Source organism: Ictidomys tridecemlineatus, chromosome 1, assembly GCF_052094955.1.
Source record: "Ictidomys tridecemlineatus isolate mIctTri1 chromosome 1, mIctTri1.hap1, whole genome shotgun sequence".
NCBI lineage: Eukaryota > Metazoa > Chordata > Mammalia > Rodentia > Sciuridae > Ictidomys > Ictidomys tridecemlineatus.
The window spans coordinates 168866199-168882398 of record NC_135477.1 but is presented as its reverse complement, the minus strand read 5'-3'; the positions used below and the strand labels follow the sequence as shown (position 1 = coordinate 168882398).

Sequence of the window (16200 nt, the reverse complement as noted above, 5' to 3'; positions counted from 1 at the left end):
CTCATTTAATTTTCACAGAAATCCTGAGAGAGGGTCCTTGATATCCGACTGTACTTTTCTAAGCTCTCATGGTTGTGAGGTCACCTAAGGACACTAAAGGCATCTAAACACAAATGCTTTCATGACTGTAACACTCAGGCTTGTGAAATGAATCCCTATGCAGACACCTCTGCCTGTTTTATAGGACACTGTCCACTCTTTTGGCCAGTCCTCTGGGTTGATATCATCTGTTGGTTAACAGAATAATACTTGGATGTACTGACCTGAGTTCAAATCCTGGCTCTGCCACTTACAAGAAGTATGAGTCAAGATTAAGTGTCAGAATTCTGAGTCTCCTTTTGTATGCAACTAAGAAGAATATTGCCGTAATTTGGATCTCAAATATCCCCCAATTGGAGGTTTATTCCCCAGGAAGATGCTGTTGGGAGGTGGTTAACTTTTAAGAGACAGGGCCTAGTAGGAAAGTCCTCAAGGATGTCCCAAAGCAAAATAGGGACTCCAGACTCTTCTTAGTTCTCTCTTTGGCTTCCAGCCATGAGTGCCCTGCTCTATGCGCTCCTGCTGTTATGGTGCTGTCTTGCCACAAGCCCAAAGCCACAGGCCCAGCCAGTCATGGACTGTAATCTCCAAAACCCATGTATGTTTCACCTTATAAGTGATTGTCTCAGATACTTGTTAAAGTGACAGAAAGCAGACTCACCTACCTACCTGAACATCACTCTGTGTGAAAGCACCCGACAGTGCCCACCACAGGCCATGTGCTCAGAAGGTCCTCACTATGTTGGTTTCAGAGTCCCTCTGCTTACCATGCTAGGTTTCTCGTAGGATTGCCATGGATTGGAAACTGGCCCCCAACCAAATTCAGTTGTTTTTTTTTAATTCTAACTATATGTTAGGAACAAGGGATAAACAGTAAGCCCAGACTAACTCTCATGCAGCTCATATCTGGATAGGAAGACATCACAGATCTCAAGAAAGTAAAGTAGTATCAGACTCTGCAGGAGGGTGTAAGGTTAGTCTATTGGGAAAACACACCACCTGGTGGTTAAGACCATCGGCTTAGAATCAGTTGTCAACTTCCAAATCTCCCTGGCTGTGTGACCTTGGGCAATCATCTTCTCCAAGTTCCTTTTCTCATATATACATTGGGGATCAAAAAATATATCCACTGTAGGACTCTGTGAGGAGTTAAAGTGAGGATTCACATGGAATGCCTACTTTGCCTGGTGCCCGGTAAGGGCCCAGGCATGAACTCAGTATTTGTTGCCTTCAATGGACCCTATTCCAAAAACAACCTCTCCCGCTCCAGTGAGGGCATCACGGCAGACTCTGGAGGGCTTTTTTTAGTAGTCATGCTCTTTTACAATGGGGACTGACCTCCTAAAGCTAGAGGAACTAGTTGAACTCCTCCATGATCAAGGAAGGTCAAGATGCAAATATCAAATAAACACTCCAAAGCCTTTATTTTTGACCCTTTCAGCCCTACTCCCAGGACCCTCAGCTCACTCCTATTTTCAAGATTCAATATGTTGCATTGATTTTAATTACAGACAGAAATCCACATTCATTAAAACCTGGAGGTGCAGGGCTACAGGTGCAGGGAGCCAGTCGGTCAGTTCACCGAGCCTTTGGAGTGCAAGGCCAGCAAGAGTTCAGCCTGGGCTTTGGCTTCACTAAGGCACAAGATGTAAACATAGCACACAGGTTGGGGGTTCATAGGGAAGCTCTGCACCCACCTGGAGACTGAGGCTCAAATCTTCCCTCTTTCTAGTAAACTGGCTCCTAACTTTTCTTTGTAATGGTTCTTGCAACAGCTCCCATATTCTTGAAGCTAGAAGAAAAGGAGGAGTATCTCCAGCTGCTCCGATTTAGTAGATGCCTCTGGCTAAATGTAAGAGGACTGAAGGCAGCACCCTTAGCTGGATGTGGAGCAGCCCCAGCATGGTGTTTCCTGGGGTAAACAGCTAACTCATTAGTGGAACCAGGGACTCCATGGCAAACTGGTCATTGGCCAAAATGCACCCATGCCAAGTCTGTGCTCCGACTCTGTCACTGAGATACAGAGCTAATCCCACTGGCCAAGTCTCCAAGTCTGCAGCCCAGAAATTACCCAGAAGAGCCCTTTATACCTGTTTGGGCATAAGAGTAAACCCCCCAAATGAGCCCCTGGTTTCCAGACAGCTTGTGACTATCTTCTGCCAACTCCCGACTTTTCTCCTCATGCTTCTTTCCACCTCTCCAAATCATATTTTGGTTGACTCCTTGAAAAAAAAAATAAAAAGGTATTCTGTGGGAGACCAACCTCGCACATGACTGAGTTAACTCCCCTGCTGGGCGATGTGACATCAAGCACCCATGCCCTCTGCTGAATTCCAGCTTGGTTCTAGTCAGATCACTTGCAAGAGAGAGTGCCTTTGCTGTCTCTGTCCAGAGTAGAGCCAAACAGGACATCCGATTTGGTCAGCAGAGCTTGGCTGTGGCACATCTTTGGTTGTGAGTTCTAAAATTATTGCCTGTCTCTGTCTTAGTACTGGCTCCTTGGGACAGTCATAGTGAGGGAAGAGGTGGCAATGGAGGGGACTGGATGGACACCCATACACTGACCACCAGGCTGGAGTCCTCGGAGAACAGGCTGGTTGAAATTGTTTCCTGAGACATCAGGTGTCTTTCACAGTAAGGTCAGCTGAGGTCCGGCTTCTGTCTCCGAGAGGAAATGGCAAAAGCAACACTGGTTGGATAGCTGTCAGCTCTGGATGGGGTGGCTGACAGACTGGTTTCGGGAAGCCAGCTCTATCTCATTCTTGGGTTAAGGAATGGCGATTCAGTCTCAGAAGGAGAACTGGTACAAAGGATTTCCCGAGGGCTAATATCTCAGGAAAGCTCTTAGATTGTGACATTCAACGGGTCAAATTCTCTCTTCTTCCCAAATACCAGAGATGGCACCAAAGGAACCAGTGGAAAGGGAGGCCCCGGGGGGACCTGCTGGCTCCAATGTAAACTAAGATATTTGGTCACTGAGGCTGTTTCCAGGAATTTCTGGAAATTTCCACCTCTTCTTGGGTGGAAAACTTTCTCCTAGAAACAGTGATGAGGTATAAGTTAACATCTCAAGGAAAAACAGTCCATTGGCAACAGCTGCACCAAAAAATGAGCAGGTTTTGAAATCAAGAGGTCAGGTTGCACCATTGGGCTCATCCTCTCACTCGTGTAGTCTGAGCTTTAAGAATGGATTATAAATACTTTGGGCTTCTCCACTGGTGACGGAGTGCCGGCAAGCTCTATATTGTCCACAAGGACATTCTTATCTTCCAGTCTAATAACCCTGGGCTCCGGGGCAGGCGATGGGGGCGTAGGGTTTCTGTGCGTGCGGGGCAAATTGGCCCAGCTGACTTCCAAGTCTTTGAAAGCGTGGAGCATGAACACACCCAAGATGATGGTGGCAAAGCCAGAGAGGGTGCCCACGATGTCCACGGCAGACATGCTGTACCACTCCTTGAAGAGGATGACCGAGGAGGTCACCACCACCGTGGTGAAGAACACGTAGTAGATGGGGAACACCAGGGAGGTGTTGAAGATGTCCAGGGCCCTGTTGAGGAAGTTGACCTGAGTGCTGAGGGACAGAGCCAGGATGAGGGACAAGATGTAGGGGAGGGGGTGCCGGACGACGGGCAACCCCTGGAAGAAGTTCTTGACGGTGATGCCCAGACCCTTGACGGCAGTCACCGAGAAGGCTCCGATCACGGAGCAGATGGTGATGTAGATGAGGATGTTCCTTTGCCCATAACGCGGGGCGACGATGAAGATGAGGATGAGGCAGGACACCAGCAGAAGCACAGCAAACACGATGAACCCTGTGGGAAGGCGGTATTAGGTCACCCCAGCTGTGAAGGATGCGGACAGCAACTAGGGCCCCAGGGGAGGTGGCTCTTGAGTCAGACAAATATGGGTTCCAGTCCCAGCTTCAAACCTTTCAATGACTTGGGTTAGTTATTAAACCCCCAAGACCCCAGTTTCCTCGTGTATAGAAACAGACCAACCATAGGATCTTCCTGGTAGGGTTTTGTGAGATTCAGTGTGACAATGCATATGAAGCATTCAGGACAGTGTCTTGCACATAAGATACGGTAAGTGGTGTCCACACACACCAGGCTAGGCAGCCACAAGCTCGCCTTGCTAACATGCACCAGCCTGCTTTAGCTTGCCTTCTCCTGCAGGGGTGGACCTGAGACGGTCAGCAGTCAATGGGAACTTCCTCAGGGCTCAGCCCTGGTGTTTGCTGCTCTCTTGTGCTGGAAGCCTACCTGTGTCTTTTAGCTTGGAAGCCATCTCCACCACGGTATTGACCTTCTCTTCCTCAGGGGCGTGTATCACCATCACTGTGCTGCCGGCCACGCAGATCACACAGCCCAGCTTCCCCAGCAGGTTCAGACGCTCTCCCAGGAAATAGGAGGAGAGGATGGCACTGCATGCCGAGGTGGGAGAAAGGGGTTAGTACAGCCCAAAGAGACAGAGGGGCTGAGTTCGTGGACAGCAATAGATTAGAGCTCTAATCTACTGCTCTGACAAAGTGAAAGCTTTGCTAGACCTCCCCCAAATGATCAAAACAGAAACTCATTTCTGGGAGGAGGAAAAGAAGGGAAAGTGGATTTCTTTCATTTTTGAGACAGAAATCATTTGCAAACTGAAGGGTTGGAAAAGCTTTTGTCTTTCTATCGAGTGGACATATCCCTTGTAGGATTGCTGTGAAAAGCCTTTCAGTCATGTCTTGTATACCTCTGGTAGCAGGGAGCTCATCCTTTTTACAAGCAAAATGAGCTCATTGTAGGTTTATTCTAGTTATCCATCACAAATAGACCTTCTGGAAACTTCTACTCCTTGATTCATTTCTGTTCCTTGGGTCATGGAGAACAAATCATTTGTATATGTCGCTATGAATGACCATAATGACAATTCTAGATATAGTGTCTTGATCATATTTTCCCTACTAAGTTCTGTTCTAGGAAATTTACATTTATTATCTCTAAATATCACTAATATCTCACAATTCTTTGTGAAGTAAAAGATACTGTCCCTATTTTATAGATGAGAAAAAATGAGCCTCATAGAAGTACAATTGGTAAGTCAGTGGAGTCAGGATTTGCGCTCAAGTTCTGTCTCATAACCTCTACACCTCAGTGAAGAGGATCCCTGAGTCTTCACTTTCCTGGATAAAATACTTCCAGTTCCTTGCTCTTCCTTGGTGACATAATTCTATTCTCCTCTCATCCTCTAGATGAGACAGCAGAGGTGAAGGAAAAGGGAATCAGTCAAGCTGGGTCTGACCATTGGAGCTTTTTTTTAAAAAATGAAGGTGGCATTAGTGTAGGGTCCTATCTGTTGGCTGTCCTGCAACCCCATTAAGTCTCAAAAAATTTTGGTGCAAAGTGGTCAGGAAAGTGGATACTGATGTTTAAGTTCCTTTGTCTGTCTCCTATCTCTTCTCTAAAAATGCCCCCAAACACTTAATTAAAATGTCTTGTTCAAAAAAGTCTGGTGGCATTTGCATAGGCAAAGGTCACACAATGCAGGATTACATGCTTCTCCCAACTTCCTGGGAGTGGGGATTTGTAAACCTATCAGATATGCAATAGAGAGGTATCAGCGCTTCATCAGCTAAAATCAGCTGGGCTAGTCCTACAGTGTGAGTCATGGTCATATTTGTTTTCTGACTGTGTAAATGTTGCAAAATTGTCATCAAGATGGTGAAACAAAACAGAGGAAACTATGGGAACTGGGTGTGGAAGGCTGGGATTTACCAGGTTTCCAAGGTTAGCCCCCACATCAAGAACCCATTCAAATGAAGTGTTGGCACTGTCGCAGAGGAACTGGCTCTATATGTAGCTCAAGAGGAGTGGGGGTGGTGGAAACACACCCTTTTAGTATCAGTTATTTTATTTTAGTAATTAGTTAATTTTCATGGTGGTGGGGACCAAACCTAGGGCCCTGGGCATGCTGGGCAAGCGCTCTGTCACTGAGCTCATCTCCAGATTAGCCTCCGTTATTTCCGAAATGATCAATCATTTGTGGAGTGTTTATTGAGAGGCAACATAGCATAGCAGCTAAGCACCCAGTCTCTGGTATAAGACAGCCTGGGTTGGAATCCTGGGCCGGCCACTTGGAACCTGGTTACCTCGGCCAAGTTGCTTCACCTCTCTTAGCCTCAGGTTGTGAGGAGTGAATAAGTTAGTCTAAGGAACATATGGAGCACATAGTGAGTCCTCAGTGTAAGATGGCTGTGGTTATTCTTTGGTGCCAGTGCTGTACTAAACACTTCCTGTGCAGTGTCACATTTAGTCCCCAGAATGGGGCCTCCAGGTAGGTACTACTAGCATTATCGTTTTGCAGGAGGGAAACTGAGGCTGAGAGGGATGGAGTGACTTGCCCAGGATAACAGAATTACTAAGTGTTCAAGTGAGGATTAAAACTCAGATAGTGTTAATCTGGGGCTTGTGCTCTTAATTTGCATGCTTCTCTTGGAGCGCCAGATATTCACATGAGAAGGCTGATGCCTACTGTCTGTGGGAGCCCCTACAACTGATTTGGGCTTGGCCTGCCCTTTAACCACCCATTAGTGGAGGAGATGCCAAGGCCAGTGGCCACAAACAATTCAAGGGTTTGGAGCTTCAAACAGCACACTGCCTCTTTCTAGGGGCTGGGACCAAGCCAGGACCCTGAATGCAGTGGATCCCACCAGGTAATTCCAGGTGTCAAGAAACTGAAACCATGAAAGAGTTGAAGATGGCTAGAGAGATGACAATAACCTTATGAGGACGCTCAGGGATCCCAGCGGTGTGACAACTGTTGCAGGTGCAAATGCATAGGCCCCAAAGTTGGCAACTTCTCCAGCAGCCACTAGGAAAGGAAGGGAAGAAAAAGACAAGGGTGACTTCAAGGAATCATCTCCATTCCAGATGACTCTGGGTGGAGATGGCTTCTTTCAGGCTCCAATCATCCCTAAAACCCAGACCAGCATTCCTTAACAAGACCATGCATGCTCAGGAGATCCTTATGCTCTTTCCTTGACTATCCTGACCAAATCCTTCCATTTTAAAGATGGCGAGGCTGAGGTCTAGCTACATGCAGTACTTGTGAATAGAAACCTCCTCCTTTTCTTCTTCTTCTCCTCCTCTTCCTCCCTCTTGGTTTCTATCCAGACACAGTTTAGTCTGTCTCAGGGACTGCCCATGTTTTGGACTATATCTTTAAGGTAAGTTCTAGACAATGTTAATTATCAAAGCAGTAGTTGAATTTATTGATTCTCTGGGTACCAGCGGTCCTTGGAGCCCTCTTTCCCAGGAGAACTGTGGACAGGCAGGTTTTTAGAAAAGCTTGACATCCCAAAGAGCTTAAATTCTCCCCTTCTAAGTTCTCAAATTGCAAATGCCTGTGTTTTTTCCATCTCTTTGCTGGGGAGACAGCTGCCTGGCTCTCCTCTTTGGAATTAGATGGTCATGGTCACTGCAATAGCTCTGGCTAGGACAAAGATCAAAACTGACTTAGGAGATTATAAATAAAAGGTGTTAGTGGAAACTCAAAAGAATTAGGGTTTGAGAGCCAGAGAGGGTGATGGAAAATGGAGGAAATGTGCGAGTGTGCACACCGCAAGTGTCAGACACAGTCATGGTCTAAATGGGCCAACAGATGAATTGTCCAGGGAGAAGGGAAGTTCTCCTGGGAGCCCAGCTTCTACCATGGAGAAGTCTAAGAGTCCACTATCAAGAGGCAGTGAGTCTATCTCCTTATATTTCAAGGAAAGTTGAGAAAATACATCTGTATCCTTATCAGCTCTGTACAAACCTCTCTGGGGGGTAGATGCTTCATGGATTAAAACTGATGTTAAAAGGAGAGAAGTGAAATACAGTAGATGGGGTAGAGAGAGAAGATGGGAGGGGAGGGGGGGGATAGTAGAGGATAGGAAAGGGAGCAGAATACAACAGATACTAATAGGGCATTATGTAAAAATGTGGATGTCTAACCGATGTGATTCTGCAATCTGTATTTGGGGTAAAAATGGGAGTTCATAACCAACTTGAATCTAATGTATGAAACATGATATGTCAATAGCTTTGTAATGTTTTGAACAACCAATAAAAAAAAAAAAAAAAAAAACTGATGTTAAGCTGAGAAAACCATCAGAGATAAGAGTAAGATATCAAAGTTTTCATGACTCACTCTAGGAATCTGGCCTTAGGTTCATACTTTCTATAATAGAAACAGAAATGCCCTTTCACCCCTCCCTTCATCTCCATCCCTTCTATCAATAGACTGCTCTTATGAGTAGCAAGAGAATCCACTTACTGGTGAGAAATCCAGCCCACCACATCAAGTCCTTCAGGTAGCCATAGCCCCCGTCCACTGTAGAAGGAAATGGACACCAAGTTAAACGTGGCCAAACTTTCTCAGGCTCTTTTCCTGATGCTGCCTTCACTCTGTGTGCCCCGAGGGTTTAGTTCTAGGACCTCTCTTGGGTGGTTCCATCCAATCTCAAAGTGGTAAATACCATCTATCTATGGTGCCCACTTCATATCTGTGGCTTAGACCTTTCTTCTGGGCCCAGATCCATATCCAACGGTTTCCCTGACATCTCACAGGCATCTCAATCTCCGTTCCTATAAGGTTGATTTTAAATGCCCTGCCTACCTGTCAAATGAAACCCCTGGGGTAAATGGCACCTCCACGTACTTGGTTGCTTAATCCAGAAGCCAGGGAATTGCTCTTGACCCTTCTCTCTCCTCCTCCTTCCGACTTTGTCTCACACATGTCCATCTGACTCCCTCCATCCAACTCAAAGCCACTATCACCTCTGGTCTAGGCTGAGACAATGACAGGTGACAACTCTGATTCTACACTTGTCCTTTTAATAATCTATTCCTTTCATGGCAACCAGTGGTCTTTTATAATTAAATCTCTCTTTATAGCTGGCCAATGGCTTCCAATTACTCTCAGGATAAAGATTAGAATCCTTAACAAGACCATGCATAGTCTTGGCCCCGCTCACCTCGCCAAGCACACCTCCTGCCACTCTTCTCCTTTCTTTTAGTTCTTCAAAAATCATCAGCTCTTTCCTCCCTCAAGGCCTTTGCATATAATTTTCCCTGTATCTAGAGTTCACTTCCTGCTGATGTTTGCCTAAATCCACATGCATCCTGCAGATCTCTGAATGTTGATACCCCGATCCCCTCAAAACTTCCCCTTTGGATTCTCTTTTATAACACCACCTCTTCTCCCTCATGGCATGTGTCATGTAAAAATTCGGTTGATTTGTGAATTTTCTGGCATTTCCCCCACTAAAATGGAAACTCTATAAAGTTAGGAATTGAGACTGCTTTGTTAAGGACCCAACACATGGTCATTCTCAAAAATATCAGTGATGGTGATGATGATGATGAATGGATGGGCCTTTACCAGTTCTGTGAAAAACCAAAAATCATGTTTCTTTTTTGGAATGCTTCTATTCTTGAATAAGGAGAACATCTTTTGCTTTCATCCATTTCTAGAAGTGGTCAGGACGTCATCTAAATGCTAAAAACTCTGAGAACATTTTATTCTAAGAGTCAACATTTCAGAAGACACTGGAATAGCACATTGGAGGGAACAAGGGATTCTGGGGAAGTTGTCTTTCTGAGTGGTCGGTGATACTTCCCCTGCTCTGCCCTGAGCATAAGCAGACATTTCCCTGGCACTTGCACTTGGGAGGTAACTGTCTTCAAAACACTTGACCAGAAGTGAAAAACAGAGTAACAATGGCCACTGCTTCCAACGTCCACCTGCACGTCACAGCTCTTTGTTTTGGAGCACATGCAGGCTCTGCCAGCGTCTCCTTAGATAACAGCAATACCAATACTACTGTGTCAAGCATCTTTCTAAACAAGTTACAGGTGAAGCATCCCTAATCCTAAAATACAAAATCCCAAATGCTCCCCAAATCTGAAACTTTTAGGGGGGTGCTGATGATGCCACAAGTGGGAAATATCACACACAAAAAAACTGTTTCATGCACAAAATTATTAAACACAATGTATACAATTACCTTCCGTCCGACTATGCATATAAGGTATGAATTTTGTGTTTGCACTTGAATCTCATCTCTAAGGTATTTTATTATGCCAATGCAAGTATTCCAAATCTGAAAAAAGCCTGAAATTCCTAGCACTTCTGGTTCCAAGCATTCTAGATAAGAGTCAACCTGTATATGTCTTCTGAGTAGCCCTTTAGGCTCGCAATTATTCTTATGCCCCTTTTATAGATGATGAAATTGAGGCATAGAAAAAAAATATGTTCCTTGCCCAGGATTTCATCACCAGAAATCCAGGAGCCAGAACTGGAACCCTGGTAGTCTACTTCCCCAGTGCAATGTCCTGCAGAAATCTTTATTGAACATGTCCAAACTTGAATACATTCTCCATCTTCTCTCCTCATGTTAGAAAAGGGCACCATTGGCTCCCCACACTGCTCAAGTCACAAGCCTGAGTCGTCTTTGACTTTTTTTGTACCTGCGCTTGTAGCCAGCAAACATCAAAGCTAGTGAGTTCTGCCTCCTAAAACAAACTCCAGAATCCACTGCTTGTCTCCATCCCCAGTACCATTTCAAGACCCAAGGCTGTCCTCTTGCTTATCTAACTGGTCTCCCCACCTCCAGTCTTGTGCCCTAATCTGTTCTCTACCCAGCAGCCAGGGATCTTTTCAACATAAATCAGACTGTGTCACTTCTCTGCCTAAAGCCTCTCAGTCACATAGCAATTGCGTTCATACTCTGCAGCCCAGCTTACAAGACTATTCACGTGCTGGCCCTCCTCTTTCCCCCTTACCTGAACTACTCTCAGTTTCTAGGATCACTCATATTCTCTCACCTCTGAGCTTTTGCACACGCTGTTCCTTCTACCTGAAATATCATGTCTTCCTCCTCTTTTCCTTTTCTGTCTCCTTATGACTTGGGTCTCAGCTGGAAGATTGACTTTTCTAGAAAACCTTCCCAATGCCTACCCTCCAAGTCTGAACTTCACTGATGATTTAACACAGGGCTTTTGGGGAGGAGCAGTAGAGATTTTCTCAATAATCATTTCATGGACACACATTCTATTTTCCAAATAAGCAAGTCCCTTGTGAAAAGAGACTCAATAATTGTGTTGTAGTCCATAGAGAGCTCAACTGGACAGTAAGTGAGGGCACACCAGAGTCTGACCTTGTGGTGGGCAGGGGCCTTTGTACTACCATTTGATGGAAGATGTGGCTTGTCTGGGGTGACACAGTTGCTAAGAAGCAAAGACAGGACTATCGAAGGCTGGAGTATCTAAATCTTGATCCTGAGAATTTCCCTATCTTTACATCAATGCCCACATCACAAGGAAATGCTGGATTATAAAGGGGGAGTCTCCTGTTGGTGGCTGAGACTCTCAACAGGGTTGAGAATTTAGTGCCCATCTTCACCATATTCTCATACTTAAGCCCTGATCTCTGTGAGGGGAAGTCAGCTATGGGCTCAGATGCCCTATGCCCCACTTATCCTCTCCTGCCCCAAGGACCTTACCAGCCCGAGTGGCCCCTGTGGCCACAAGTCGCAGGAGGCCTTTCTTCTTGAGGATGACACTGCTGCCGATGAGGAAGCTGGACACAAAGGTCAGGCCCAGGCCAATGTAGAAGCCATAGTTCTTTCTGATCCTCTCCTGCCAACTGTCAAAGGTGGCATTGTTAGGCACCTCATGGCTGAGGCCACCGACGATCTGACACAGGACTTCTTGGGAGGAGCAGTAGAGACTGATCAGGGAACCTGGATGGGAAGACCAGTGAGACTCATGTTGGGGACATGTGTGCACTTGACATGTGGCCACTATTCCAGGGCTCCCCTCACACACTGGGCCCGAACCAAAAATAATAGCGATGGTGTGTTAAAAAGTCACCTGGCTAAGGGCCTTATTTGCATGAACACATCATAGTTCTACAGCTACCTGTCAAATAAATGATGCCTTCAGTTCCCATTTCACAGATATGGAAATAAAGGCAATGAGAGGTCATGCCACTTGCTTAAGGACACACAGAGGGTCAGACTGCAGAACTACAATGTATGGTACTGATGCCCTAAACACTAGGCAGTGTCCCCCAAGTTCACAGGCATCATTAAGTTCAACTCCCTGCCTTCCACCAGAATCCCCTCTCAGCCCTTTGGACATGTGGGCCTCCAATAGCTTATGATCCCACACAGGGGTCTATTTACTTTCATGCTCCTAAGCTCCAGCTGCAATGGGGGACTGGTCATAGACAGCATGAGGGAGTGGGGCCAGACAATGATGAGCTTCCTGTTTGTGGGAACTGACCATTCTCAGGCCTTGCTTCTGTCACTTCTGTGGCTGGGACTTTCTTTGGTCCACTCAAGGACCTGTGTCCTTGCCACCCCAACTGTCTTTAGTTTGTTCTCTAAGTCCCAGAGTCCCTGAGTGTCTGAATTTTCCCTTGTGGCCCAGAGTCAGTTCAACCTTGACTCCCAACGGGCACAGACACTAATGACATCAAGGACAGGCCTGGGCACAAGGGTCAGATCTCAGTGAAAAACTAAGCTACAGAAGTTCAGTAAAACAGAACAAAGAACATTCAACACTCCTACATGGTACCATCCACATGGTCCTCTGTTCTGGAGTTTTCCATGAAGATTCCTAACAACCAATAAACAGGCATGGTAATGATTTCCAGGTTTTTAGTCAAAGAGACTGATTTTGGTATTCTTCCTAAAGCTATATATATATAGGTAGTAAACGGTGAACCTAAAATTAAAATCCAAGTGCATTTGATGCCAAAGCCCATGATCACAATCACACACCACAGCCACCCTGGTAAAGCAGGTTGAAAGTGGGGAAGTAGATCCCAATTGGTATTGCTTATTTATTTTAAAATATGAATCTGTAAACTGGCATAGTGGTACGTGCCTATAATCCCAGCTACTCTGGAGGTTGAGGCAGGAGGATAGCAAGTTCAAGGCCAGCCTGGGCAACTTAGCAAGACCTCAGCAACTTAATGAGACCCTGCCTCAAAACAACGAAATGGGCTGGTGATGTAGCTCAGTGGTAAAGCACTGAGTGCTTTAAAGTGGTAAAGTGGGTTCAATATCCAAAAAAAAAAAAAAAAAGGAGCTCTCCCCTGAAGATTCATATTTGGGGCTTCATTTGAAAGTCAGAAGAGCTACCTCACTGGGCATAACATCCCATGAGGCAACAACCATCTGTCCCTAGCAGCATTGACATCTTAGGACATGCTTTGTGCAACTCCTCAGGGTCTACCTGGCTCCCTTCAGCCACTTTTGTTATGAGCTTAGCCTCTTAGGCATTTGAGTTGGTGATCTCTAGAGGTAGAAGGGCCTTTTCAGGCTGTATAACAGAAGCCCAGGTTCCAATGCCAAGGATGTAAGCCTGGACCAGGCACTTCTCCCACCATACTAGAACTCCCAGTCAAAGGCCAGGAAGCTCCAGCTTTGGCACATTTGTAGCAGAGTGGCACCTTTTGGAATAAAATAAAGGTAATGTTGACCTTCCTCCATGGCACAGAACCACTGACAATAGGTCCAGAATCCTCCAAAAACAGTGTCTCATCCTGTTACTTTCATCTGGGGAAACTGAGTCCCACCAAGGTAGGAGACTTACTTGAGTCATGCAAACACTTGGTAGTAGAGTTGGGTTTGGAACCCACTAGGAGAGACCTGTCTTTCCAACACCTGTGTCACAACCTAGGGAAGATGAGACAGGAAGCCATCATCGCAGTCCCTGATCAGACTGGTTCTGCATTGCTCACACCTGTTCCTCCAGTTTAGTCCTCCTTGCCCAAGAGCTGAATCTGGGGAGTTCCCTGAGTCCCCGGAAATGAGCCAGAGCTTGGGAGGAGGTGGGCCAAGGAAGGCAACTCCTGTGAGCAAGGCCAAGCCCATTCCCCTCCCTTCCCCAGCTCCCTGAAGGTGCATCTCTAGTGGTGGAGCCAAAGGACTCTGTGGACCTGGCTGTCACTGCAAGACCTGCAGCACCTACAGGCTCAGGACCCTCTGTTAAGGGTCAAATTTTCCCACTATGGTGAAAATCAAGAGAAGGCTGATAGCCAAAGGAAATCCAATTCTGGAGAAGTGCTCATCTGAAAAATGGATGTTGGAATAAATGATTCTAGCCTCTTCTTCCAGAATATTCTTGTACCAGGGAACATATTATCCCTTAGGATAAGAGGTGAGGCTGAAAATAGCTGCCTGGTCACTCAGGAAACCAAAGTCAGCCAACACTCAACAGGCTGGCTTTGAAAACTTCAGGTAAGAAGGGCAGAAGTGAGAGAAATGGGGGTACCCCACCACCTGCAATTCCAGGATGAGGTGGGAAAGTGGAGTCTGAACAAGAAAGGAGCTGAGCACAGTCATACCGTATAAGTTTTAGGATCTAAGAGCCCTATTTCATAGTCCATTTCCCCATTGTACTACCTTGAGCAAACACCTTTTTGGGGCCTCAGTTTCTATATTTCCAAAATAGGGACAGTAAAAGAGTAACACTACCTACCTGATGGAGTTGTTTCAAGGATTAAATGAGAGTTCAGGGAAGGGCCTAGTCCACTACCTGATTCCTGCTAAGAACTTCACATGAAGTCAAGCATCTTTCCTTAGTCCGGCCTGAGGTTCTCCCCCACTGAAGAAATGTGTATGTGGGTTTGGGGCTGGAGAGTCTTTGTGGTCCTCTCCCCTGTCTTGGGCCACAGACAGATCATGGCAAGTACTAAAATCTGCAATAACCACACACTAACCCTGAGCTGCGCTGCACCCGGTCCCCCACCAGTAGCCCCAATACGTTCAGTTTCCTTCCTTTCCTCCCTTTCTTGCTTGGCTACCTCAGCTGCGAAGGTGGACATCTCGTCTTAGTCACCAAGGCGAGTCTGAGAACTGGTGGGGGTCAGCTCGTACTGACCCTCCCCTTTCCTTCCTTTGGTTCCAGTGGCAGGGGACGAGATGGGGCGACAGGAGCTAGGATGCAAAGCGCCGAGCCCGCCCTGTCCCCAGCCCTGCAGCACGCACCGTTCTCACAGCTGGCGTTGCCGGCCCGCAGCTCCATGGGGCCCTGGGCTGACGGACCCACGCGCTGGCGACGGCGCCCCAGGCTCCTCCGCTCCGGAGCAGGTGGCTGCGACTCGTCCCAGCGTCCCAGCTTAGCTCCGGAGAAGCTGGCGGGATCGGTACCCAGGGGTAGGGAGGATGACGTGCCCCAGAGGGGAGGGTCCCCGAGGAGGAGTCACTCAAACCCTTGGGCAACTCCGGGCGCTGGGGGCCCAGCACTCCCGCCGCCGAAGAGGGGCGCATGCCCTCCTGGGGTGCGGACCGGGCCGGGCTCCCAGAGGCAAAGTCACCGCCCAGTGTCAGTGGCAGGAGGCGAGGGGGGCGTGTCCGCGGGATCCGCCTCTCCTGACAACTGCGATGGCATCCACTTCCCCCAGTGACAGAGTGGATGCGCCCCAGGATGGCCAGAGAAGTGGCACATTTCCCGCAGAGGGGAAGTGACAACATGAGAGTTGGAAGGACCAAAGGATTCTGAGAACCTGGTTCCTTTCCTCCTTCTCCCTTTTTCCCTTGACTTATTCATTTCATTCATCGTAGAGATCTGACCTGAGTTGGGTGCCAGCAGATAGCAGGACCAATAAATGTACTAATTTGTTTGTCGAGTGAAAGAAGGAGAGGAGGTTGGTAAACTGAATCAAAGGAGGAAATGAAGTGATTGGAGACTAAAATTAGCCCTTGTCCCCAGAAACCTTATGTATTGATGGGAGAACAAAATGGGATCAGTTATTTAGAAACCAATACATAAAAATTTGCCATTTAAAAATTGTATACGTGTGTGAGTGTGTGTGTGTGTGTGTGTGTGTGTGTGTGTGTGTATTTCTGTGGGTAATAGTAAAAAGTTTAAAACACTCTACTGGTAAAACTGCTTGCTATAGGTCAGGCAGAGTTTTAAGTGCTAAAAAATACAAGTCCGTTTAATCCTTATGATAACCCTACAAGGGACATGCCTTTGCCATTTGCAGAAAGTAAAGTAGAGCATGAGAGACTTGTCCTGGGTCCCCGCTGGGAAATGGAAGTGTCAGGATCAAAGGCTACACTTAGCTGCCTGGCATTTCAACTGTAATAAACTCCTGCTCTGGGTCAGTGAAGGTGTGGGG

At 46.7% G+C, this 16200-nt stretch overlaps 1 protein-coding gene across 1 annotated transcript; it reads right to left on the bottom strand.

The window, feature by feature from the left end:
* Positions 1 to 1439: 1439 nt before the first annotated feature.
* Positions 1440 to 15472, bottom strand: Nipal4 (NIPA like domain containing 4). Its single transcript, XM_005325442.5, has 6 exons — positions 15065 to 15472; positions 11567 to 11806; positions 8338 to 8394; positions 6801 to 6891; positions 4302 to 4462; positions 1440 to 3851 (listed from the first exon to the last, which is right to left on the bottom strand). Exons 1-6 carry the CDS (start codon positions 15099 to 15101, stop codon positions 3220 to 3222), a joined length of 1218 nt encoding a protein of 405 aa, XP_005325499.2. The 5' UTR covers positions 15102 to 15472; the 3' UTR covers positions 1440 to 3219.
* Between the last annotated feature and the right edge of the window lie 728 nt (positions 15473 to 16200).

Bases quoted from the DNA above. Each gene is read 5' to 3' on its own strand.
- Nipal4 (XM_005325442.5), bottom strand. From the start codon at position 15,101: ATGGAGCTGCGGGCCGGCAACGCCAGCTGTGAGAACG. The intron at 4,463-6,800 runs GTTATTGTCATC...CTCGGCATGCAG, and splicing joins TCCCTGAGCGTCCTCATAAG to TGCCATCCTCTCCTCCTATT. The intron at 3,852-4,301 runs GTAGGCTTCCAG...GCCTTCCCACAG, and splicing joins TTCCAAGCTAAAAGACACAG to GGTTCATCGTGTTTGCTGTG.